At 35.9% G+C, this 27,545-nt stretch overlaps 1 protein-coding gene across 3 annotated transcripts in view; it reads left to right on the top strand.

Moving 5' to 3' along the window:
• The first annotated feature begins 515 nt into the window (after positions 1-515).
• LOC131952581 (sushi, von Willebrand factor type A, EGF and pentraxin domain-containing protein 1) overlaps positions 516-27,545 on the top strand; it is a 35,289-nt gene continuing 8,259 nt past the window's right edge. The window contains exons 1-17 of one of the 3 annotated variants that reach the window (XM_059315323.1): positions 516-527; positions 635-779; positions 1,741-1,927; positions 6,225-6,338; positions 7,568-7,706; positions 8,458-8,582; positions 8,673-8,867; positions 9,280-9,456; positions 16,520-16,765; positions 17,329-17,505; positions 17,889-18,062; positions 19,542-19,790; positions 21,274-21,486; positions 21,625-21,816; positions 22,028-22,263; positions 24,040-24,268; positions 27,123-27,284. In XM_059315323.1, coding sequence (XP_059171306.1) covers positions 654-779; positions 1,741-1,927; positions 6,225-6,338; positions 7,568-7,706; positions 8,458-8,582; positions 8,673-8,867; positions 9,280-9,456; positions 16,520-16,765; positions 17,329-17,505; positions 17,889-18,062; positions 19,542-19,790; positions 21,274-21,486; positions 21,625-21,816; positions 22,028-22,263; positions 24,040-24,268; positions 27,123-27,284 — 2,941 coding nt within the window. In that variant the 5' untranslated portion in view covers positions 516-527; positions 635-653. Of the gene's footprint in view, positions 538-634; positions 780-1,740; positions 1,928-6,224; positions 6,339-7,567; positions 7,707-8,457; positions 8,583-8,672; positions 8,868-9,279; positions 9,457-16,519; positions 16,766-17,328; positions 17,506-17,888; positions 18,063-19,541; positions 19,791-21,273; positions 21,487-21,624; positions 21,817-22,027; positions 22,264-24,039; positions 24,269-27,122; positions 27,285-27,545 lie in introns of those variants that run through there. The other 2 variants (XM_059315324.1, XM_059315325.1) reach the window with 2 other exon arrangements.

The following is a 27,545-nucleotide window of genomic DNA, read 5'->3' as shown; positions in this document are numbered from 1 at the left end:
TAGTCGAACCACATTAGATTTTTATTTTTCTTATACCGTCCTTGTGAACTTAAAAAAGCCATTTTTGCAGAAATCGCCCCTGTGGTGTTCTCATCAACTCTCCAAGTATCATGGTGAACGAATGAACGGTGTCAAACCGGAATCGATTTTTAGTTTTTATACCGTATGTATAGAGAAAAATCTAATCGCGCCCTACTGGGGCGCCATCTTGCGAATTTGAAATTTTCTTTTGCCCAAAAACCTCCCCAGGAGTAATCTCAAATTCCCAACAACGTCCCAAAGTTTCATGGCGATCGGATGAAAGGTGTAATAATGCATACATACCATGCAGACAAATATACATACGTACATTGTATATATACATATATATAAATATATATATATATAGCCTTGAAAAAAACCAACAGTTTAAAATTACTTCTATATCGAGATTTATACGCCACTGAGTTGTAAATTCAGCACTACATCCTGGTAAAAGTAGTCACAGCCATACTTTATGCATCATTAAGTTGAGAAAAGTTTGAGCAGTCTGTTTCAGTATATATATATATATATATATATATATATATATATATATATATATATATATATATATATATATATATATATACAATTGAATGCTTTTGCTTTCTAGTTGGTGAACAAAAAATAAAATGCCGCGGAGTGTGTCTAAGTTGTTGAATTTTGAATTGCTATTATTATTGTCGGTAATCTTTTTCTTGCCAAAATGCAGTATAGCAAGCGAAGTAGACATAAAAGGACAACTCGCCCACCCAGAGGTCAGTAACTAACGATTCTTTCTGTTTTTTACTTAACTGTTTAGTAGGTTAGGCGTAGTACCAGGGAAACTGATTTAGCAACATGCTTTTTGGAAGTCCTTAGTTTTGTATTCAAACTGTTAAATGCTATCGATTTGTGTTTGTTATCAATTATGAAGGTAGGTTTCTGTTTATCAAGTCGTGATAATTTCATTTATAAATTTATAAATTTTATAAAAAAAAGAAATGCGACCCTTGACTTTACAAAAAAAAACCACATGATTTGTTAAAGCGCGAATTGACTGTGCTGTCGAAATAGATGCTTTATAAATAAAAGTGGAAATACATAACTATACAATTCAATTGTGAAATTAATAGAATCTTGTGGTCCTGTGTATGCCCCTTTTTGCATGCTAAAATTAATTATTAAATTTTTTTTCGAAACCCAATCTGTAAAATGCAATAAACATCCGACCGTCAGATGATAAATAATTCAGTTTTATTGCGCGCAATTTATCGTTATGGTTGTTTTGTTTTGGTCATTGTTGTCAGAGTTTCTTCCAGGCATCTCTTCTACCGCCCCCCCCCCCCCCCCCCCGAACGAAATGATATTTTTATAATTTATATAGAAAATATATACTTTTAACAGTATCCCCCCCACGAAGAAAGTCTATCGCCCCCCCCCCCCCCCCCGGAGAAAAAAAAAGTCTGGAAGAAACACTGGTTGTGATCAATGTGGCTGATAAAGTAGAGTTTCTCTGTTTCGCTAACCTCGTTCTATAAAGTGATAATGTCGCCACCTTTGCTTTCCCTAATATGTTTGAAGAACTTAGCAGACTCGGTCTAACGTAGTAATGGACAACGAACTTAAGACCAGAGTATAGCTTCAGAATTACAAAAACAAAACAAAAACAAGCAACGTTAACTACATGCATTACTTTCCCAAAAAGGTTATATATTTGTTTCTGTCCCACTATTATAGATTGCATGCTCAGAAGAGACTATTATAAACATGGAGTCATGTACGCACATAAATAAAGAGAAATTAGAATATGCACAGCATGACGGAAAGTATCTGCCAGAAGGAACAGTTTGTGAGATTAATGATGACAATGATGGATATACAACAGCAAAAGTAGTCGAATGCATACACGGAAAATGGATGTCAAGTGAATACAAAAATACAAAAATACTACATACATACATACATACACCTTACGCCTTACGCCTTACGCCTTACACCTTAACCTTACACCTTAACCTTACACCTTACACCTTACACCTTAACCTTACGCCTTACGCCTTACGCCTTACGCCTTACACCTTACACCTTAACCTTACACCTTAACCTTACACCGTACACCTTACACCTTACACCTTACACCTTAACCTTACACCTTACACCTTACACCTTACACCTTACACCTTACACCTTACACCTTACACCTTACACCTTACACCTTACACCTTACACCTTACACCTTACACCTTACACCTTACACCTTACACCTTACACCTTACACCTTACACCTTACACCTTACACCTTACACCTTACACCTTACACCTTACACCTTACACCTTACACCTTACACCTTACACCTTACGCCTTACGCCTTACACCTTACACCTTACACCTTACATCTTACACCTTACACCTTACACCTTACACCTTACACCTTACACCTTACACCTTACACCTTACACCTTACACCTTACACCTTACATCTTACACCTTACACCTTACACATTACACCTTACACCTTACTCCTTACTCCTTACTCCTTACTCCTTACACCTTACAACTTACACCTTACACCTTACACCTTACACCTTACACCTTACACCTTACACCTTACACCTTACACCTTACACCTTACACCTTACACCTTACACCTTACACCTTACACCTTACACCTTACACCTTACACCTTACACCTTACACCTTACACCTTACACCTTACACCTTACACCTTACACCTTACACCTTACACCTTACACCTTACACCTTACACCTTACACCTTACACCTTACACCTTACACCTCACACCTCACACCTTACACCTTACACCTTACACCTTACACCTTACACCTTACACCTTACACCTTACATCTTAACCTTACTCTTTACACCTTACACCTTACACCTTACACCTTACACCTTGTAACTTTTACCTTGCATCTTACACCTGACAACTCACACCTTACACACCTTGCACCTACAGCTTAAAGCTTACACCTTACAAATTACACCTCACACCTCACACCTCACACCTCACACCTCACACCTCACACCTCACATCTCACACCTCATATTTTACACTTTATGCTTGTACCTTACCCGTTCTTGTTTCTAGTCATTCTACCTTCACCTATAACTGAATCTGTTTTTCCCTTTGCTCTCGCTTCTACTTATTTTATTTTCACCTTTTTCTTTACCTATTTGTACATGTTTATGTACCTGTACATGTTGATGTATTTCTATTTGTACTTTAAGAACTATCTGTGAATATGTCCGCATCTGTATCTCTGTATGTATTAACCATTAATTGGACATGTATCTGTTTGTTTCTCTTGACAGTAGTACCACGAGTAATTCGAAATAGATTTTCAAGATACGAGCAGTTGAGAGAGTGATTTCAATTACGAGCAAAAATTTGAGATACGAGTAGTCGGATCCGTGTGTTTTAGAGTTCATTGCAAACAAAAATTTGAACTAGTTCAAACTGATCGTACATTAAGGCTATTTTGTGACTTTGTTTAACTAATTTCCGCAACATTCTGAAAGGGATTTAAAGCAAATCAAGTGAAAATGGGTAAATCGTGGCGAAAAAGTCAGAGAGTATCAGTGTTTCTTCCAGACTTTTTTCTCCGGGGGGCACTTGAAATTTTCGGGGGGGGGGGGGGGGGGAGGGGGCGGTAGACTTTCTTTGGGGGTGAGGGGGCGGACACCGTTAAATGTATATATTTTCTATATAAAATCCCCCCGAAGAGATGCCTGGAAGAAACTCTGGAGAGGATTAAAGAGAAAAGCGGTAACGAAAATTAAGCAAAAGTAACAATAAACTAGACTTACCCGGTCATCCCTTGGATAACTGTGGGTTTCGGGAGTCATCCATAAATGAAATCACATCTGTCACTTATAATCACAAAATAACCAGACCCCACATTCAAAAAGACGTTTTTTATCTTAACACCGATTTTGGCTGAGCATAGGTCTGACCATACTAACCCTTCATATACTGACGTCACAGGTGACTTACTCAATTCTACTTCACCTGCCCAGTGTTCCGCCAAATCTCAGACAACAAGTTTTTATCGTTTAAAAAAACGATTCCGGCCTAGCATGTCTCTGACCACACTATCCCTTCATATGCTTAGGACAAAGAAACAGATGAACTCTATTTCACCAGCCCTGTATCCTGCCAAGTTCAGATAGGCAACTTTATCATTCACATCTAAAAAAAAATAGAATTTTTTTTTTAACATTGACATGATGTGTCAAGAACCCGTGCCGCCCGCATGAAAGCCTATTACACTAACAACTTAGCTATCTAGACTCGTGACGTCACTGATGTTTTTTGTGCTATATAATAATACTTTGAGTCTTCTTACGCAAGTTGATTTACGCGCATCTAGATCTAGATCTAGTAACTTTCAAATTAAATTTTATCTTAAATTAGCCAATTGCATCGCTAAACAAACAAAGATTTATATAAAATAATAAAGGGCTGAAATAGTTTACTGTAGAAACTCATTATTATCTAGATCTAGAAAGAATTATCTAGATTCTACAGCTGGTTTGCTTAAGTCTAGTTTTTATTTTTGCGTAACTCTTGCTGGCTAGATTCTAGATTAGACCGAGTCTATTCTAGATCTAGATAGATAAATCACAAAGATTTATACCAAGTATGTAAAGACTAAAGTTTAATAAAGAAACTCAAAAATGTAATATGACTTTAAAATGGTTTGTATTTTTAACTAATTAATCTTTGGTTTGACTTAGATTCTAGATCTAGATCTATAAATAACTTTCTTGGACAGATTGTAGAGCTAGAGAAAATGTATTGTAAAACTAAATGAAAAAGACAGTTGAAAGTTAATTTAAGTGTTGGAACGTAATAAATAAAGCAAACGGACGTATTGTTAAAGTTAAAGCCGACAGAAAATTAGCTTTATAACGCGTTGAAGATCTGAATAGGCTACCAAATATTGTATTGGAGCCGCCATTTTATTATACTAAAAAGTAAACAAATACATGTGACGTCACTTTTCCCAGAAGTAAAGTCAATGTTTGAAAACTTTAAAATTAACGTGGTTAATCTACCTATAAATAAATAAATTAATTAATTAACGTCTTTAAATAAATTTGTGATTAACAGTCTGTCTAAAAAGAAAAAAATGTTCTCTACCTACATAGTATTTTACAGCTCTCTATATAGCGTAGATTCTCTACAGTACGAAATCAGACAAACAAATAAATATTCAAACAAATAAACAAACTTGAGGTTTAGTAGTATAGAGATTATCAAGTAACATTTAAGGTCACTGTGTTTAGTGAATTTTAGTTGTTTAATTAAGCTTAGGGATAACCTTTAACATTAAAGGTGCAACGTTAAGGTGGTCGTCCATAAATGACGTCACACTCGTAGGGTGGTTCCGTAATTTTGTGGCGATGTGTGATGAGGGGGAGAGGGGGAGAGGGGGGGGGGGGGGGGTTAGATGATGCGACGTCACACTTTTGCATTATAAGAAAGCAATGTTAGAAAAAGAATTTTAGACGATATTTCACGTTTTAGAAAACTGTTTTAATAAATTGTAATAGGAATTGATTAAAATACTGTATTTGAATGAGGTCAGACAAGATTATAGAAAAAATATCGATGTTTTAAAAAAATTCAGCTGTAATTTTGAAGGGGGTTGTAGGCTGAGGTGTGACGTCATTTTAGGGGAGGGGTCTGGCTTTTTGTGACGGAGGGGAGGGGGTGGGGGTAAAAATAGCTAAAAAAAGCGTGACGCCATATATGGATGACCCCTAAGTTAAATAAGTGACCAAAAGAGTTTAGCATTAACAGTTTATAGAGTAAGTGAACTAAATAAAGCTCATTCACCCTCCACCTCCCCCACCCGCTCCAATAAGCTTTAGTAAGCCGATTTCTAAAGAATATTAACTTTATAAAACCAGTTTATTTCTTCACATTTTCCTTTATTATGTTTTTATACAAAATTGTTATTTAAAAACGCATTTTTAAAAATGAAAAATACGTAACAATAACAGGGGGGTTAATAATTAGGAGGCAAATAGGAACGGATGAATACCATTTCATATACTTTCAATGCAAAAAACTGCTTTGAGAAACGAACAATGTAACATAAGAGCAATGTTTTGGAACAAATTAAACTCGTATCTCGATGTACCACTGTAGCTATATTTTGTATTAATAATTCTATCTATATCTCTCTTACAGTTACAGATTCTGATCCCAATAGCCATCACAGACAAAAACGTGTAGTAGGGCTAATTCTGTTTGGTGTACTCGTAATTGGCGCTATATTATGTTTTATTTTTTGTCGTCGGAGAAGTAAGTATTTTTTGTGTGTACTAGTTTTTAAATTTTAAATTTAATAGATTTTAAAATATATGCCAGAAATATTTAGTGGACAAATTATTAGAACTTCGATATCTTGATAGGAAAGCAAATACCAAAATTATGTTAACGCGATCTGTAACACGCTAACGTAATTGAATAAAATGTAACTATTTTAAGGTTATCTTCTGCGTTTAAAACTGATTTATCTTTTAAGAAATAAAGCGGGAGTGATCTACCCTAAACTTTCTCGAATATTCTTTTATTACACTATAGAGGATGTCAACTCGGGATATAGACATGATTTTTAATAACTTAAACTTTTAAAAATAGTATAGAATCACGTAGAAAAAAATGGCGCACTACGAGAACGGAAAACAATATGCGTATAATAGTGCAGAATATTAGTACTTTATAAATTCATATTCGATTTTGAGAAATTGGAAATAGGGTAAACTACTACTTCCGGTAAACATAAATTACTCAAAATTAAACATAAGGCAGATAAATAAATCTTTTACTTATATGTGAAATTTAATTTATCTATCTGAAACAGTCGGCCTATTCAAGTTATAGGCTTTTGAAAAATTAAAAGTAGAATAAGTTCAACTTCCGGTTATCGGAAATGGGTAAAAGTTGATAAAGAACTATAAATTTGACACAATACTTGTATATGAAATTCCATCAACCTAGCTGTAACGGTACTCAAGTTATCGTGTTCACAGACACACATACACACGGACAGAATTTCAAAGCCTAATGTTTCCGACTCGATTTCGCGTACAACGCCGATATTTTGATAAATCTCGATTTAGAATTTTTGCCCGATTAAAATAAGTCACCAATACATCGTATACGATGAAGTACTGAGGTGTAAAACTGCGAAAACTGTCAAAATTCCATGTGATTTTTGTGCACGATTACAATATTTCCTCTTTTCTCAGTATACGGCAAGTGAAAATATGACAAATAATTTTATTCCATCATTTAACTGGTTTTGAACTTTCCGGGAGTTTTTATTTAGCTTTTTTTTATTAACGATTTATGGTTGCTGATCTTATAATAAAAAAAAAACCTGGAGGATGAAAGAAAATAAAATAAAAAAAAACACCAAAAAAAAAAAACCCACGAGAAGTCAAGTTCCAATCCTGAATAGATGCATACTGGATAGAATAACTGCATTTTTAATGTCTCTTGACACATGACATTTTTTATTCATTTAGGAGAACCGCCACCGAACAGAATACCAACAATAACATGTCCAACTATAGCTTCACCATTGTATACGCCGAAGAACAAAATGTCCGTGTTGGTTTCGTGGAAAGAACCTGAAGCCAGAGATCCAGATGGGGATAAAGTAAGGTAAAATATATTTCACAAAATACTCAAAGCTATTCTTTGAATATAATGCAGATGACTTAAAAGTGAAAAATCAACATTAGGATTAAAGACATCAGTAGACATTCGTTTATAATTTTTTTATAATTACAATCAGAAAGTTTCAGAAGCCTCCAGGAGGTATTATAGGAACTACTAGGAGATATTTTAATTTTTCAGTTAAAAAAATACTTTCTTTTTTATGTCCAGACTAGTGGAAGATGGCATTACATTAAAAAAAAACAAGAAAAAAACATGCAATAAAACAAATAAAACCAGTGTCGATAGAACATCTAGAGTTGCAAAATATTTAGTTACTCTAATGATATTATAGTTAAATAACTATTCAAAGCGGTATGTGTGGTCAGGCCAGTTAAGCTGATGGATGCTAGACTGAAAAGTCCCATTTTCGATAGGATGAGGCTCGATATCTTGGGACAGCAACCCGACTAATAGAAAAACTCCAAAATAATACACCTACTGCCTTGTAGCGAGTTTTTGGAAAAGACACAATAACAGAAGCACATGCTGAAAGAAAAGCAGGGTTAAATCGGTGTCAACAGCCTATGTGACATATAAAATCTTCACGCGTAACACTTAGTTGTGTTAAATAAAATCCCCATATTTCAATTGGGAACGAAGAATAATAATTTTATATATATATATATATATATATATATATATATATATATATATATATATATATATATATAATTATATATATATATGATTATAGTGTTGCTCAGACGCAAGGCCTGTCGTCTGGAACTTATTTCCTGGAAGGTACTCATAAGGTAACCTACATTGCTAAAGACAATAGAGGAGGGATGGCTGATTGCAGTTCAATGTTTACCGTTATAGGTAATAACCATCTATTTAAAAAAAAAATTAAATTGCTTTTTTTACGGATGTCATTTGAATTTAAAAAAAAATGTTTTCCTTATATTTAAGTCAGGAGTTGTTCGAATGAGTACACGAATTTAAAAAACGGGAAAGTCTCATGTCAGCCTCAACTGAACAACTATAAGCCTATATTCGGATCTGAGTGTGAATATAAATGTGATGATGGATACGAAATTAGTGGATCTTCGAATGCTCAGTGTAATGAAAATCAACAATGGTCTGTACAGAAACCCTTCTGCAGAGGTAAAACTTTATCCTTCATTGTGTGTGGATTTATATTTTAAAACACATATTCCGAAATACTTATGCAAGAGAGTATTCAAATACTCCGCCATAAACTCAATTAATAACGCAGAAGGAAAAGAAGAAATCGTTTTCAAATATTATAATACTTTCGTTAAAAACGGTTTAAATTTTTTTAACATAAATTATATATATACACACATATATATATATATATATATATATATATATATATATATATATATATATATATATATATATATATATATATATATACATATATATATATATATATATATATATATATATATATATATATATATATATATATATATATATATATATATATATACATATATATATATATATATATATATATATATATATATATATATATATATATATAAATTAGCTATAGCATGTGCTGCACCACCAACAGTAGAAAACGGTAAATTTACCGGTTGTCTTGGAGGCTACCCATATATGTCTAAATGTATCCTCACCTGCAAAACCGGTTACGTCGTTGATATAACAGACACCATTAGATGTCTTTCAAATAGATCATGGACAGTACCTGGCATATGCAGAGGTAATAATTTTTAATTAACCTAAGTATTTTTGTCGCCTTTTACATCAAATTCATCTCAGACATTATTAGGTTATTATTTAGTTATTATTAAGTTATTACTACAACACTTACATTAAATACAATAGTCTTCTCACACGTTTCGTAAAAGCAGTCACAATATAATCACCTAATTCAGAGATCTGTTTAAAAAAATAAATGGATCCAGGCCACTGCGTAACAGGGCCACCCTCGAACCTCGGCCGCCACAGACCATATATGGTATTATAACAAATGTAAAAATAAACATTACCAGACCTAAGTAGGTCACATCCCCTCCCTTTTTGAAAGTGGCAGATAGGTTCCACAAAAACATACATAAGGAACCAATCTGGCATAAAATAAAATGTTCTACAAATGTAGTGAACCAAAATCTTAATACCAGGTGAAAACATCCCTGGAAATAAAAGGGAAGTAACTTAATCTGTTACAATTCGTGAAAGGGGAGTAACCCTTTAAAAAAATAATAATACATCAAAGTCCCTCAGAAAGGGGTATTACAATATTTCCATGTGGAACTATAAGTGGTAAACCCGACAAGGTAAATCCTTTATTTCAATGACTAGCTACAATATCAACTGAGTCATATGAGACATATTATCATAAAAGATTACATATAATGAAAAACCACCTTTAAATAAGGTTCACCTGAAAATAAACAAAATATTCAACGTGATTGTAATTTTGAAAAAACAATTCAAAACTGAGACTACTCACATTCATGTGAGTGTCACCCAAACAAACTACTTGTTATATGGTCTTAACTAACCACAAAACATGTCACATGATCAATGTGGGTAATAAAATTTTACATCCTTGACAAACAGTCAGCCACAACATTATCAGTTCCCTTAATATGGGAAATTTCCAGATTAAAATTTTGGAAATATAAACACCATCTCAATATTCTGTGATTCTTTTGTCCTAACTTAGAGGTAAATTTAAGAGGATCATGGTCAGAAAATACCATGACTGGATTGATAGAAGAAGTGACATAGACTTCAAAATGTTGTAAGGACAAAACCAAAGCTAAAGCTTCTTTTTCAATAGTGGAGTAATTTTTTTGGTTCTCATTTAACTTCCTGGAAAAAAAAGCGATTGGATGGTCAATCCCCATGTTGTCTTCCTGAAATAAGACTGAGCCAATGGCTAAGTTGCTAGCATCAATGGCAAGTTTAAAAGGCTTGCTGAAATCTGGTGCAGCCATAACAGGAGCATTGGATAAAAATGACTTAATGGTTAAAAAAGCTTCATGACATTTAGTTGACCATTCAAACTCAACACCCTTTTTCAATAAGGCAGTAAGTGGTTCAGCTACAGCTGAAAAGTTTTTACAAAACCGCCTGTAGTAACCTGCCATCCCAAGGAACTTTTTGATTTCTTTACAATTTTTGGGAGGAGGCAACTGCACAATAGCATCTACTTTAGCTTCAATGGGCCTAACTTGGTTAGTTCCCACTTGATAACCCAAATAGGTAATTGAACCTTTACAAAAATCACTTTTATGCAGGTTTACAGTAAAATTAACTTCAGACAATTTTCTAAAAAGGTCAGTCAACTGAACAATATGTTCTTCAAAAGTATTAGAAAATACTACTATATCATCTATGTAGGCCTCACATTGGTCTATGTCAGCAATGACAGAGTTAATGACCCACTGGAAGGTTTGACCAGCATTTCGCATACCAAAAGGCATACGTTTGTATCTATAAAAACCATTAGGGGTTACAAAAGCAGATATTTCTTTTGCACGGTCAGATAAGGGGATTTGCCAGTATCCTGACAGTAAATCAATTTTGGAAATAATCTTAGCTTGACCAACTTTATCAATAACGTCCTCTATTCGAGGTAATGGGTAGGAATCAGCTTTGGTGAGCGCATTGACCTTCCTAAAGTCGGTCACAAACCTGAAAGATCCACCGTCTTTCGGGACTAAAAGGCAGGGGGAACTCCAATTGCTGAAACTGGGTTCAATGATATCATTCTTGATCATGTAATCAATTTCATCTTTTATCAAAACAGCTTTTTCTGGGTTAACTCTATAGGGGTGTTGTTTGACAGCCTTTGCATCTCCTACATCTACATCATGAGGTGGTACCTTTGCTTCTTTGGGGACATCCCCAAAAATAGATGGAAATGTCTCAAATAACTGAGACAATTTATGGCTTTCCTCAGTGGACAAATGCATAAGGTGGTCATTTAAATGATCTAAAAAGGAAGAATTTACCAATTTTGGGGGTTTCAGTTTATCATGTATCACATCATCAGAAACATTTGAACACACAGGTAAAGTAATTTTAGCTGTGGAATGAAAATTGCTACAATTATCATAATACTTTTTCAGTGAGTTAACATGATACACTGTCTGTTTCTTTATTCTGTCTGGCGTATTGACAACATAGTTCAAATCACTTAATTTTGAATGCACCTTAAAGGGTCCACAATATCTTAAGGATAACGCATTGTTCAGGTTAGGCACGAGCACAAGAACTTTCTCGCCTGGATTGAATGTTCGTTTACGAGAACTCTTATCATACAGTCCTTTCATTCTCACTTGGGCCTTTCTTAAGTTCTTGTGAGCCAATTCGCACACCGCTTTCAATCGAACGTGAAAATCGTCAAAGTTCTCCACTGGATGGTTACTGGTATCTGTCCAAAGCTCGTGGATCAGCTTCAGGGGACCACGGACAGAATGTCCAAACACAAGCTGAAAAGGAGAGTAAAATTCCTGAACACAGTCTCTAGCGGCGAAAATAATCCATGGAACAGTTTCATCCCATTGGGTGTTACTTTTAGCGAACGTTCTCAGCATGGTTTTCAGTGTCTGGTGAAACCTCTCAAGTACACCTTGAGACTGAGGGTGGTAAGCTGAGCTGGTGACGTGGGTGACGCCTAGCTTGGCTAGCGCTTCCTGAAAATGGTGGCTGGTGAAGTTGCTGCCTTGGTCTGTTTGAACGATTCTAGGTAACTCAAAGGTAGTGAAGAACCGGGTCATGGCTCTGACTACAGTCTTTGCCTTAATGTTCCGTAAGGGGAACGCCTCGGGAAAACGGGTACTTGAACACATAAAGGTAAGTAGGTACTCGTTGCCCGCCTTAGTTTTAGGCATGGGACCTACGCAGTCCATGATGATTTTGGAAAAGGGTTCTTCTAACACAGGAATCGGACTCAAAGGGGCCTTAGGAATTTTCTGGTTTGGCTTCCCGGCCAACTGACAGCTCGTGCAACTTTTGCAGTAACGCGACACATCATTTTTCATCTTTGGCCACAAAAACAGTTCTTTGATCTTCGCCATTGTTTCCGTGACTCCTGGGTGCGCTGACATCGGATGGTCATGTGCCAGTTTCAGTATTTCATGCCGATAAGGTGGAGGGACCCACAGCTGGTTTTTACCCAACCATGGTTCGGCAGGTGAGGCATCCACTGGTACAGAGCGACGAAAGAAGAGGTCGTTCTCGGAGAAATACTCCCCGTCGTCAGCTGAGAGAGATTTTTCGACCATTGCTTTGAGTTCCGCGTCGACTTGTTGAGCTTTAATGATGTCTTCCTGAGATATCCTCAGGGGTAAGCCCAGGCTTGTGTTCTCTGGAAGCATAGACTCCAGTTTGGGAGATGGATTCCCGACGATGATGGTAGGTGTGGTTCATGCGCTATGTCAGCCAATTGTTTGGTCTGGCTTCTTGTCACCACACATGCAGGATATAGTTCATTATCATTATCTGGAACTGTTGACAAAGGGTTTTGAACCGTATAGGGGTATACTTTGCTTCCCGCAAGGTCATTACCTAGAAGCAGGTGTACTCCTGGGACAGGAATACTATCTATCACTCCTAAAATGACTTCACCTTCGACGAGATGATGTTTCAGGGAAAACTTGTGTAGAGGGACTACAGTGGATTCTGCCCCCACTCCTTGGATAATGGAAACATTTCCGGTGTTCGTCTCCGGTGTAATGTCCATTGAGCTTTTCAAAAGAAGTGACTGTGACGCTCCTGTGTCTCTTAGGACGGTGATATTCCGCTGAGACAACGGATCACCTGGTTTGCTAATGACAGCCTCTGCAATGAAAGATGTTAAGTCAACCTTTCTCGATCCCTCGAGATCGGTAGACTCGGAAGAAACTGGAATGTGGCGTGAACAGTCAAAATGTGACTGAACGTAATGGGTGGAGACTTGATTTCCTTCCTGTGGACACTTAGGGTTAGTGTCATTCCGAAGACTAGAGTTCAGATTTGAACTGGCTGCTTGATGGATGCGAGCATTGTGCGCAGAGGTACGCACCACCTCTCTGTTAAATTGATGACGCTTATAGCAGTCCTTGATAAGGTGACCAAGTCTCTTGCAGAACTGGCATACTGCTCGACGACTGAGAGTTGATCTTGGCTTCTCTCTGGACTATAACGACTTCAAGTGTTGGCCAACAGGGGGACTGTTGCCAAAAAGGGGAAGTACAGGGTTGAGGCGGTTTCCTGACACTGGTGGTTTCTTATGCACCAACGTATATGTGTCAGCCGACTCAGCAGCCTTCTTGATGTCGACTATCTTACTATCCAGGATGTGATGACGTATGTCTTCAGGTAGGGACTTTAGGAATTCCTCCCTCAGAACAAGTGATTTGAGTTTCTCAAACTCTGAAACTTCCTCTGAATTTAGCCACCTTGAGAAAACTTTCTCTTTTTCGAAGAGAAATTCCACATAGGATTGAGTGGGTAGCTTGCGGAGTGTTCGGAATTTTATCCGATAGGCCTCTGGAGTCAATTCGTAGGCTTTCAAAATGGCAGTCTTGACCAGCCCATAGTTAGTTTGAACGTCTTGAGAGAGTGCCTGATATGTGTTTGCAGCTTTTCCTGTGAGAACCGTGCTCAATAAAGCAGTAATGGAAGTTTCGGGCCATTCACATGCCTTCGCTAAACTCTCGAATGGGTTAAAGAAGACAACCAAATCTATTTCATTAAACTTAGGAACTAATTTCCCAAATTTGGCAATCACCTGCCTCACCGACAACTTTTTAGGATCCACTAGAGAAGTGACATCACCACTAACCTTACCAAATTCTAATTCCAACCTCCTCTTATCTAAAGCAATTTTAGCCTCCAACTCCTTTTCATTTTATAATAACTCCCTCTCTTCTAGAGGTTTCTCCTCACGGAGTATCACACCAGCCAACAAACTCTCTTCGAACACACCTTCATTAATAAAATATTTATATTTATATTTATATATATATATATACATATATATATATATATATATATATATATATATATATATATATATATATATATATATATGTATATATATATATATATATATATATATATATATATATATATATATATATATATATATATATATATATATATATATATGTATATATATATATACATATATATATATATATATATATATATATATATATATATATATACATATATATATATATATATATATATATATATATATATATATATATATATATATATATATATATATATATATATATATATGTGTATATATATATATATATATATATATATATATATATATATATATATATGTTTTTTTGTGTGTTTATGTTTTGAGGTTTTAGTGACGCTTAGTGTTTATGTTTAAGTTTTTGTTCAAGGGTGAGTTTTGTATATGTTTTTAATTTATGTGGTTGTTAGAAGTGCGGCGAGGGGAGAGAGTATGTATATGTTTGTGGCTGTGGTGAGAGTTGGTTCATGTTTTTGTTTGTATTTACGTTCATTCTTTAGGTTGTGATGAGGGTTATGGTATATGTTTATATGTGTGCGAGGCGGGGAGAAGGCTTATGTCTATGTTTTATGTTCATTTAAGAAGATGTTTGTGATAGTGATTGGTTGTCGTTATGTTTAGGTTAAGAGTTAGATTTTGTGTTATTTATTTTTATATATTTGCAGCGCCTGGAATGTGATGCTTAATAAACACACACGTTCTTTACGGATAGGCTTTTACAAAAGCCACTGCAGAGCCAGACCGGGAGGGCTAGTTATTGGTTAAAAAGGATTTTTTAAAAATTGATAGCTGAAGTAAACAAAATATAAACAGTTAATCCGTGAAGATGATTAGTGCGTTTGGTGCGCAATTTCCGATGCACAAGGTTATTTACTTCACAATAGGGCATGTGCATGTTATTTTTAAAATTGCTATTCAATAGTTAATTACAAAAGGTTAGTAAGTAGAAAGCCTTAAATTATTGAGAAAACTAAAGAGCGTCACTACCCCCCAGTTCAAATACCTTACCTACCAGGACATTATCACGACCAAAGAACTGTATCTGTAACGGTAACGTAACGATTATAATGCGTAGAGTGAAGATTTCAGTATATAGTTTTGCTTATGTAAAGCTAGGGATTTAGAGATGGCTATAGGGGGGCGGGAAAGGAATAGATATGATATAATATGTATATGTATTACACATGGTGGTAATAGAGAGGATGTAATTGATCTGGGGGCTTACATTTTACACCCAGGTAAAGCATGCCACATTTCAGATAAAATTAAAGATGGGGGGAGCAGACACGAGTATAAAAAGCCGTATCACTAAAGCCAGATATGCCTTCAACTTAAACACCCCGATCTGGAATGGCACAGCCTTGTCACTCTAGTGAAGAATAAGGATCTTCAATACAAATGTTAAGGAGGTATTGCTTTACGACTCTGAGAAGGGAAGAGGCTAACGTCGCAATGCAATCATCAGATTGGCATTCCCTACGGTAGTGGAAAGTGGGCTGGCCAAAGAAATCAGTAGAAGGTGGGGCAAGGACTGCTGGGCTTACGTGGGCGCAAGTATACAATTGACCAAATTGGTCTGTGGTTAGAGTAAACAAAGTGGAACAACCACAATAATGCCAAATACTAAACTAGCTAGAAATAGTGTTGGGTAAAGTAAAAATAATGTGATTTTCTAAAATAATGTTTCATTTTTATGTCTAACAATAAATGTGCGCTGCTGTTCGTTGCTTAGTTAAGGCAGCCTCAAACATTGTGCTAATATTTATTTTAGATATTGCGCCTCCAGTACTGAATTGTGGAGCGCAAAAGATTGAAGTGTACGCTGGACCAAAACTTTCAAATGTTCCAGTACAATGGCCTCCAGTAACAGCGGTAGACAACTCTAACTTCAGTTATCCAGTTGAAAGTGACATACAATCAGGGGCGTTCTTTGACATTGGCGTCATCACGGTCACGTTTACAGCTGAGGACAAGCAAAAAAACATTGGGCGGTGTACAAAAACTATTTCAGTCATAGGTGAATTTTTTCTTAAATGTGTATATTGTTTTTGTTTGTGACTAGTACAAGCAATTATTTGATCTAATTCACGCGAAGAGACTGTCATTAAAGTTTTATGCTTTAATTTTTTGGTAAGTATATTTTTAACGCATAAATATCTTCAATAAATACATAATTACAATATATATATATATATATATATATATATATATATATATATATATATATATACATATATATATATATATATATATTGAGGAGATATATATATATATTGAATAGAGAATGCCCTAATAAATTCATAAACATTTTAATAATTACGGAGGAATTCCTTCAAAATGTCTTCATAAAAATATTTCGTAAATATTGACTTCGACAATGATTGGCACTTTCTCTTAGTGAAATATTTTGCATAGTAAGGTTGTTCTCTGTAAAAATGCTAGTCAGAAATGGGCGGCGAGTGTCAATATATTTTACCAAACGCTTCATTATTTAAATGAGCAAAGTAAAATAATTAATAATATAAACAATTTTCGTGAAATCTGCATAGATTAGTGTTTTTAATTTTATTTTTTTAACAGTCAAAAGATGTCCACCCTACGAGCCCGATGAAAATGCTAATGTTAGCTGTTCCCATAGCAACGCCTACGGTTCCGTGTGTACTTCTGTGTGTAACGATGGTTATCTGTTGGTCGGAGCTGATTCACAGACGTGTCAAGAAAACAAAACTTGGAGTGGATCGAAACCAACGTGCATATGTTAGTACACCAATTGTATACTTAACATGTCACCAACTTATTAATACTATTTTTAAAAAAAGAAATTAAAAGAGAAAACGTTTCAAATTGGAGTCAATGGGTTAGCAGTATGCACTTAACTGTTAAATACTGTTCGTAAGATTTTGTAGATGATTTCAAACCTCATTTAGAAAGTTTCCCATTTTTAGAAAAAAAGTACATATATATCGATTTTAACTACTAGTAAACAAGTTGGAATTTCAATGTATATAAACTAGATCATTTAGTCTGATTTTGTAAATCTACAGTTTGAATTTAGTAATGTAATTACAACACAAGTTTTGTAATTTGCTTAAGTATTTAAACTAAAGTATTTTACCCATGATTTTCAATGGTTTTCTAAGCACGAGATTGCGGATCACCCCCTTATGTTGCACACGGAAATTACACGTGTCTTTCGGGAACGAAGTACAAAGACGTGTGTACCCTAAACTGTGACCCAGGCTTCCAGCCCGTAACACCAACGACAATTTTGTGTACCATTCTGGTAGAATGGACACAAGGAGGATACTGTAAAGGTTATTGTGTGTAGGCTACTTAAAGGATACAACTGAGCTTATATAAAGATTTGTTTAAATTTGTTTTATTTTCCACTTTTTATCAACTTATTTTAAAAGAAGTTGACATCACATAGGTTACGACTAAAAATCTTTGTGTTTATACCCGATCAGAAAGCATGCAATCTCTTAAGGACAATTATCTGCACCTTCTTAATCCACTTTCGACAAGTAGGCAAAATAATCACTCAGATCTATATATTTTAAAAGGTTAAATAAACTCCCTGCATGAGAATCGGGATAAATTTTACTGTCACACAATGTTTACTCTGTGCGTAAACTATTTAAAAATTACGGTCTGCTTCTGCTACAGTGAGGATAAAAGTTTTATCTATTTACAGCTCTTAATGTAAAAAAAAAACGACATACACAATTACATCAGGTCACAATTTTATAACTACTAAATAGAAGCACAGGCAAATAAAAATAAAGCGGGAAGTATCTCCCTTACACCCCTAAACTTTTAAAATTTTTCTAATATAACACTACTGGGAATGGCAACTGGGTATATAGACATGATTTTAAGTAAAATTGCACACCAAGTGAACGTCAAACAATGAAATTCTAGGGTTTAGGAAATATATTACTTTTCGAATTAATCTTAAAAATAATCAACCAAATCCAAAACAAAAACAGACACAAATATAACGCAAACACAAACACAAATCCAAAATAAAACGCAAACACAAACCTAAACAAAAACACATACCCAAACAAAAACGCAAACACAAACACAAAAGCAAACGCAAATGCAAATTCCAACAGAAACAAAAACGCAAAAACAAACGCAATTACAAAAGCAAACAAAAACACAAACGCAAACAAAAACGCAAATCTAAACGCAAGTAATAACGCAGAACATAAACAAAAACTCAAATGAAAGTATAAACGCAAAGTGCTCACAGTCTAGTCCGAGGGGCCAAAAGCTCCAACATCGCACCCTGCCGGGGCGCCGGTGGAACCGCCTGATTTAACTTAGTAAACGACTGTAATACCCCAACTTATCCATAGTCTATTGCACTCACTTAAACGAACGTATGCGCTTTAGCGCTCACCTGAAGGCACGGGGCGCCAAAAGCACCCTGTCCTGGCGCCGGAGGACGCTTTAGTATCGAGTTAGTGAACGACTATTGTAACTCTTTTTCCCAACAGCTTATCGCACTCTTTTAAATGAACTCATGGACCATGGTGATAGTTAAAAGATCACTACATCTCCTCTCATCTCTACTAAACTACTCTCCAATCAATAACAATCCTTTCTACTCCCTTTCAATCTCTTCTAAATATTTCTACTGCGTTTTATTTCGTGTATTGTTTGGTGAATGGCCTGTCGAGTGGTATTAATGTTGCTGGGTAAGTGGTTGTGTGTGGATAATGAAGCTAGTGTAACAACGTTTGTTCTTTCTTTATAATCCATATTATTTAATAAATTATTTACAGATACCCAGCCACCAACATTTCCCAATGGATGTACTCACGACCTCGAAGTTATTGCCTCTGCAGCTGGACAGCCCACATATGTTAGCTTTACACTGCCAGTAGCTGTTGACAATTCAGGCGACGGTGTCATAGTAAAGTCAGAGCCGGTGTCCCGAACTATCTTCGCACCGGGGTCCACTAAAGTAACGGTCACTGCGACCGACACACTGGGTCTTCAATCCAAATGTTCATTCTTTGTTGTAGTCAAGAGTAAGTAGAGATCGTATTTTAGTTCTCGCACGAACTAATCCTATTCCTAATCATAAAAGAGATAACGTTTGTGTAAACATTCTTGCTAAAAACGTTTATTGCCCTAATACCTTTTAACAAAAGCCTATATTTTCTGTTTAGGAGAGAGTCAGTTTTAAGGACAACCTTCTTTTTGATGTATACTACTTCATAATCCCCCACTTCGTCTATCTTACTAAAATACATAAAATCTTTTATACTTTTTGTGTCAAACTCTATCAACGCTTGCTCCACTTGCTTTGCTTTTATTTTTTTTTCCCAAGGCAGAAGGAAATTTATGTTTCTGACAACTGCCATCTGGTATGGTAGGCTTCTTGCAATTTCAGTGGTAAAACTGAAGCATACGGTAGAGCAAAGGAACACATACAACTCTGATTCTTCTTGCAAAACGAAGCCCATCGATTGTCCATGCTTAGCGACAAAGCAATGCTGTGCAGACGGGGAGAGTCAACGATTGTCTGCTAAAAAGCTCACGCTTTCTCCTTTCAAAACACTTTTAACAACACCAAAGATATCTTTTTGGTCAGCATGAGTCTTTGCTGTTTTTCTAATGTACTTGCGTCCTGTCTGTTGATTATAATATGCTTGACTACCCGTTATCCCTGGATAACTGTTTAGTTGACGATCTTTATCTCCCCCCCCCCCCCCCCATTGTCACACAACCTCACAAAAAAGCATTCACACCTCAGCTTACATGTTTTTATCTTTTTAAAAAATCGTTTTATTTCTATAATATTTTCTGAGCTCGAACCTTATTTGAATAATAAATGAATAAATTATTAAGGTTAACGTCAAACTAATATTTATGATTTAAAACAAATCACGTCTCTTGTGATTTCACACTGTGCATTTAGCTTTATAATGCGTTAAACTTTTAAATTGCCTACAAGGCATACCATGGAAGCCACAATATTTTTTGTAAAAATAAATAAATAAATCAAGTGACGTCAATAAGCCTGTGGACGTTTATATTTTTTCTGAAAATAAAGTACTATACATGAAATTAATTATTTAATTTCTGTAAATAAATGTGTGTTTAACAGTTTGGGAAAAAGAACATTACTCAAAACATAAATACGTAATTTACAGTTCTACACATAGTGCAGATGCTTTTATCTCTAAATGAATAGACACAAAAATAATAAAATATACAAACTTCTCTCTTTTAGTAGTATACAGATGTCTATTTAGTAATTTAGTAATATTATTACATCAAGAGATGGTTTAAATACTTAAAAATATAAAGTAAAGACTTCGCACTTGACCGTTAACATGAAACCATTCCGTTAAAATTAGAACTTAATGTTATATAATGAACGGCTGAGTAGTTTTGTTTTTGAAATTTGTGTCCAAAATGACTAAAATAATGCTCTGTCCCACTTCTTACCACGCTCCCCTGGTTATTAATTTATAACTCTTTTCTTTTCAAAAATAATACTCAAAGCTATATCATGCGACGCCCCCAACATTGATACGTCAGGAAAAAATCTGATTAGGTATAACTGCTCTGATCAATATGTGTTTGGGTCTTCCTGCGACTTATCTTGCATGAATGGAAACCCGATAACTGGCCCCACCCAGATCAGATGCGAGAAAGTAGATGGCAACAATAGTGTACAATGGAAAATGGAAGGAAACTCCCGTCCAATTTGCGACCGTAAGTCTACTAACTATACTGTCATATTGGTACAGTTAAATATTTTCTCTAATCCCAAATGTATGATAAAATAATTTAGAAATACAACGGGCTTACGTAGTCATATTAACATTATGAACACCTTTATAATATTTACAGCAAAGACCTGCAGTAAATTAAGAGTCCCAAATAATGGTGCTCTTTCGTGTGATTTGCTTGGTGGTGGCAGTGAAATTTGCACTCTGATGTGCAATGAAAACTATTCCTGGCCTTATCAAGATCCTTTTCAATTTTCCTGTGTGAAGGGCAATGGTACCTGGTCACCTGGAGAAGCAACACGGGATTGTGTCGGTTGGTCGAATTCACATTGCTAGTCATTTTATACATTTTAAGATAAAACAGAGTATGCTTATTAAATTTGGTCGTAATGTAATGTTGTCTCATTACTTTAACTTGTAAGTTGTAATCTAAAAACTGAAATTAAATTATTATTTTTAAGGCAAGAAAGCTTATTTACAATTATCTGTCTATTAACTTTGATGTTTTATTTCACCTTAAACAGCTAGACGAAAAGTAGTCAATGTAGAGACCGATCTTGTATTTTACTACTACACTGGAACGTGTTCTAGTGATAGCGCTGACATCAAGGGCAACTTTGTTGAAGCTGTTTCTAGCAGTATATTCAGAGATCTGTGTTCAGAACACTTTCCATGTACTGTGGACACGGTGTCAGTGTCATGTGGCATTATTGCCCGTAGACGGAAGAGAGACACAAGCAGTTCCTCTACAGAATATAAGGTAAAAAAAATATATTAGTTCTTTCTAGATGGCACTAAATACAATAAGTTATGTCTGTATACATCCTAATATATAAAAGCCCATGTGCGCTCTTCTCTCTCTCTCTCTGTCTGCAAAATATTTTCGCCGGACATCAAGTGAGAATCGGCAGCAATACATGGATACCTTTATACGGACTTTTGTTGAAAATAATATGTTAGATGTTTAAAATGTATAACCACAGTTTTATTTAAAGAAGAAAAATAAAAAATAAAGGCGTATTCGAATGTAGAGAAACAGTATTATTTATGCAACCGGAAAAGCATTTATAGATGTGAAAAAGAACGCATAAAACTGTGACGTCACTAATGTTTATACATTAATGACATCATCTGCCGTGTTTACAAAAAAAAGAAATGAACTATTTCATTCAAATTTGATTTAGATCTACGTACACTATGAAATGTATACCACACAATTTTTCCGGCCTAAACTCATAAAATTTATTTTATTTATTTGGATTCTAGAACTAGAGATTCTAGATCTAGACTAAATCTAAATCTACGCAATAACTAGACGTAGACGCTAAGATCTAGATTTAGACTCTAACTTCTCTAAAATCTATTCTAAAAATAAATTTCTATATTAGGACTAAACTATTTCAAGACTTATTTATTTTATACAAAATCTTTGTTTGGAACTGGCTAATTTGGGATACAAAAATGTATTTGAAAGAATAGGCATATTCGCGTGAGTTAAGATTTTAAAATACGTGTTTCGTTCTCCGTATTTTATAAGGTGCCTAAATAGCGGATATGTTAGTGTACTTTAAACCACGCAGGTGGTGCGGGTTCGAGACACACCAAGTCAACTTGGTTAATGTATTTTTTTTATTATGCTCGGGCTAAACTTAAAAAAAAATTCCATTAGGATTCTAGATCTAGATCTAGATTGTCGGGTGTCCGATAGGGCACTTCCCGGCGCCGCAGGCGCTTCAAATTTGGCAGGATCTTGCCTTGGGGCGACAGAACACGGGGGCCGGTGGGCCGAAAAGTCTACGATGAGGGGGTCAAAACTGACTTCGACTGACCGGTGCCTTATATGAGCTATAAATCGAAAAAAAAATGTCCACGGAGGAACCTCTTCATAAGTCTTTAGGTCGTAGACCGACCCTCGGGCGAATTAATTAAGCATTCAAATTCTCAATGTTTTCGAAAGCCTAAGCGAAGCTGGGCAGCGTGCCTAGTTATAAATAAAACACAATAACGTCAGGTTGTGGTTGAATAAAGGTGTAAAGAGGATGGAAGCAGGCGTTGTTACTTAAATAGCAATATAAACAGAAAACGATATTTCAACCCCAAGGGTAGACAGAGAGACAGAATATAGTCAAAGTAGAGACAGAAGAGTTTTAACCCAACGGGACCCGAACCTACCATTCCATGAGGTACTAAATTGCCTCGCCGTCCATGCATCAAGTCAGACGTATAACCACTTGATTGGCTGAAGTGGTTACAAGTCTGTCTTGATGCCGCGTGGTTCGGATCCCGTTGGGTTAAAAACTGCTCTGTCTCTACTTGGACTATGTTCTGTACCTCTGTCTACTCTTGCCGTTACAATATAACGTTCCGTTTATATTACTGGTTGATTAAAGCACGTTAAGTGACTCCTGTGTTTGAATAACATGAAGTTTGAACATCTTATACTAAATATTAACTTAAAATTTCAAACATGTGTTAATTAGACATTATCATGCTACAAGTGATAAATTATGTACACAGAATGTACTTTACATTGTAGATCACTGCAACCATCAATATTGGTGAATATAAATATAAGGGTGACGCTGAATCTACGTTCAAGTACTATGACGACATTGTGATGGGCATCAATTACAAAGTTCAAGCTAAAGCTGATGCAGGTCTCCTGAATGTACCCAGTATCGGCACTTTTGACATGTTTGAATATGGTCAAGTAGGACTTAAATGTGAACCAGGGACTAAAATGGTGCAGAGAACAATGGCATGCGGTACATACAAATTGTTTTAGCAAAACATTTTTTATGCTGGTAGTAGGCATTGATATAAAAAATAGATAACTGTATTCATTTTATGAATCTTTAAGTAGTGAGAATACAAAATATATTGCTGCTTACATTACTTAATCATTCAATAATTACTTAACCCGTATAGGGGTCGTTGGGCACCACAGTTTATATATATATATATATATATATATATATATATATATATATATATATATATATATAGAGAGAGAGAGAGAGAGAGAGAGAGCAATGTATGTGTGTGTGCGTGTGTCTGTTTGTTATGCATGAATACAAATTTCATCCGCTAGTAATGAAACTTTGCTAATTGTTGATAATATTCCAGGCTAGATATCTGCGAAAAAAGAATTTCATATTTGCAGGGGTGGCGCCCCTGGCAGGCGCGATTCGATTCTTCTCTATATACGGTATATAACAATAAAAGTCGATTTCAGTTGGACACCGTTCATGCGATCACCATGAAACTTTGGGGTGTTGCTTAGAACATTCCAGGGGAGGCTTCTGCAAAACATTTGTTTTGAATTTTGCAAGGGCGGCGCCCAGGGAGGGTGCGATTTTTCTCTACCTGTGGTTTATTAACAATACTGGTCGGATGCGGTTGAACACTGTTCATCCGAGTACATGAAAATTTGGGGAGTAGATGATGAAAATACTTATGAGCGGTGCCCGGGAGATAGCTATTTTCGTCAATACACGGTTTTGCACCCAGAGCGGCTATGTTAGCACTTGATATCCATTAATCGGGCGTCCTACATAGATGGTAAGGGGTACTACTATATTCTGCGGTGAAACTGCAATAGACGCAACCGCCGGCGACCCGTCGATTGCGCGAACCGAAGCGCTCAGGGCTCCCGTGTGAGCACTATGGCTTCTATGTTCGTTTAAAAAAATGTCTTACACTAAAGACACAATGAGCAGCAATAATTGTTAAATTTATCGAATCAGGCGTGTTCTACGGCGCCATGTCACGAGGCGATTTGGCGCAACATGGTGCCTACATTTATTTTAAACAGGATATGAATACAATAAGTTGCTACAGTCGATCAATATATTGAATCAGGGTCGTCCTCCGGCGTCTCTGCAGGGTGCGATTTGACGAAACCGGACTATCCCGTGATCGCTATAGCGCCTATGTTCGTTTTAAACAGTGCGATACGCTATGGATACAATGTGGCATTATAAATGTTTCCTAAACATAATTAGGCGCGTCGACCGGCACATCGGCAAGCTGTGATTTTGCGCCCTGCGCTATCCTATGAGCACTACGCACCTACGTTAATTTTAAGGAACACCCTACAATAATGACAAGGCGGCACACGACATGGGATGATTAAACTGAGCAAGGGACGTACCCGGCGCCCCTGCGGTAGTGTAATCGAGGGCTCATGAGAGCGCCCCTCTACGTCCCCGACACTTAGACAGTGAGTGATTAACGGAGATATTACGGTGAGTGATGAATGTACTCGTTAAGCTTTCATACGGCACACACTTTCGCGTGCTAATCTGTAGTGTAGGTTATGCACAATTACAACTTTAATCAGATCGCAATGAAACATTGGAAAGTTGTTGAGAATACTCCTAATGAGATTTGTGCGAAAAATTTAAATTTTCAATTTCGCACGGGCTTCGTCACAGCAGGGTGCTATTTTGGCGCCCAGGGTTATCTCGTGAGCGCTTAGACTTTAGACGCATACGTTCGTTTTAAACATTGCCATACACTATGGATACAATAGGGCATTATGGTCGTTTACTAAACTGAATTAGGCGCGTTTGCTGACGCTCCAGTAGGGTGCGATTTGCCAAGGGCTATCATCGGAATTTCTTCTAACCCCGCGGCAACGCTCGAGGACGGGCACGCTAGTTTTTTTTCATAATTTTTCGCCGTCTCGGTTCTCTGCTGCTCTGAGTAATTATTCGTCGGGCTGTCCCGTCCAACGTTTAATTTCCCTTATCAATTGACGGCTTTATCTTACCCTTGTACTCCCTTTGGTACCGCGCTCTGAAATATTGTTGTTGGTTCGCGTGACACCCCCATACTTACACATCTTCCTTATGTGACTATGTTCAGTAAACTCTCGAAAGGACCAATTGCATTAGTGATCTTTTCATTGACCCATTACCGTTTTTTATTTATTTTGATAATTTTTTTTTCATTGAGTAATTTTTAGCGCAATTTCCTACAGGAATTGCGATTATTAACTCGTCATTTCTGGATGGATGGATGGATGTGTGTCCGCAATGGGTAGATGTGTGTCCGCAGCTTTAAGTCGTATCTCCTCCTCAATGAAGCAATATCGAGGACTAGTTCCAAAGCAAATATGTTAAGCAAGTTCCGAGGATGATTGTGGGCTAAACAAATTCCCGGAATTCCTTCCTGGATTTCCCGGAAAAGCCAAAAAACCTCGAAAAAATGCAGTTTTTGGCCCATATGTCGGCAACCCGACCACTTAGCGACTTGAAACATTTACCAATCGATTCCTGCCATAATTTAGAACAATATTTCCGAAGAAAGTTTTCAAAAATATCCTTTCGTTCGGTCACAAAGAAATAGTTACTACTTTTTAAAACTGAGCATCGTGTAGGCCTAGGATGATATTTACTACTTTTTTTTTAAAACTGAGCATCGTGTAGGCCTACTCGTTAAAATAAAACTATTTCCGTTGATATAGGTTAATATAGTTGTCTTTTTTAGCGCAAAAAACTATCGTTTCGTTCGGTCACAAAAAATTAAAAATTGATGTGGATAACATAAGGAAATTGCGCTTAAATTATCACTAGACTTTTTATTAACTTGTTTTAAATGTATTTGTGCTTTTAGCTGGATGTGGAACGGGCTACATATTCAACAACGAAACTGAATCTTGCCAGGCGTGTCCTGTGGGGACATATCAGGACCAGGAAGTTGCTTTTTCATGCACGCCTTGTCCTGTTGGTAAAACGACAAAGAACAAAGGCTCTACAGCTCTCAACCAATGTCTTGGTAAATAATGTTTTACAGTCGTGGTATTTGTTTGAGTGTTTTTCGTTTCTTGAAACTTTTGCTGTATGAACCTTAATTTGTTGTGAGGAAATAATAATTTGAATCAAAACTTACACTTTTACTTAAACAAAATTGTATATCTAAAATTTGTATTTTTTAAAATAAGGTAAGTAGACTAGTTTAAAATTAATTTATTGAATATAAATACTAGTAAACTATAATGTTATTTTAAGTAGTAATTACTGAAATAAAATCATATTT

This window comes from Physella acuta, unplaced genomic scaffold (assembly GCF_028476545.2).
Source record: "Physella acuta isolate Inbredline_101_S28 unplaced genomic scaffold, ASM2847654v3 ptg000878l, whole genome shotgun sequence".
NCBI classification, from domain to species: Eukaryota; Metazoa; Mollusca; class Gastropoda; family Physidae; genus Physella; species Physella acuta.
The sequence above is the reverse complement of the archived record's forward strand: the minus strand, read 5'-3'. Positions and strand labels throughout refer to the sequence as shown.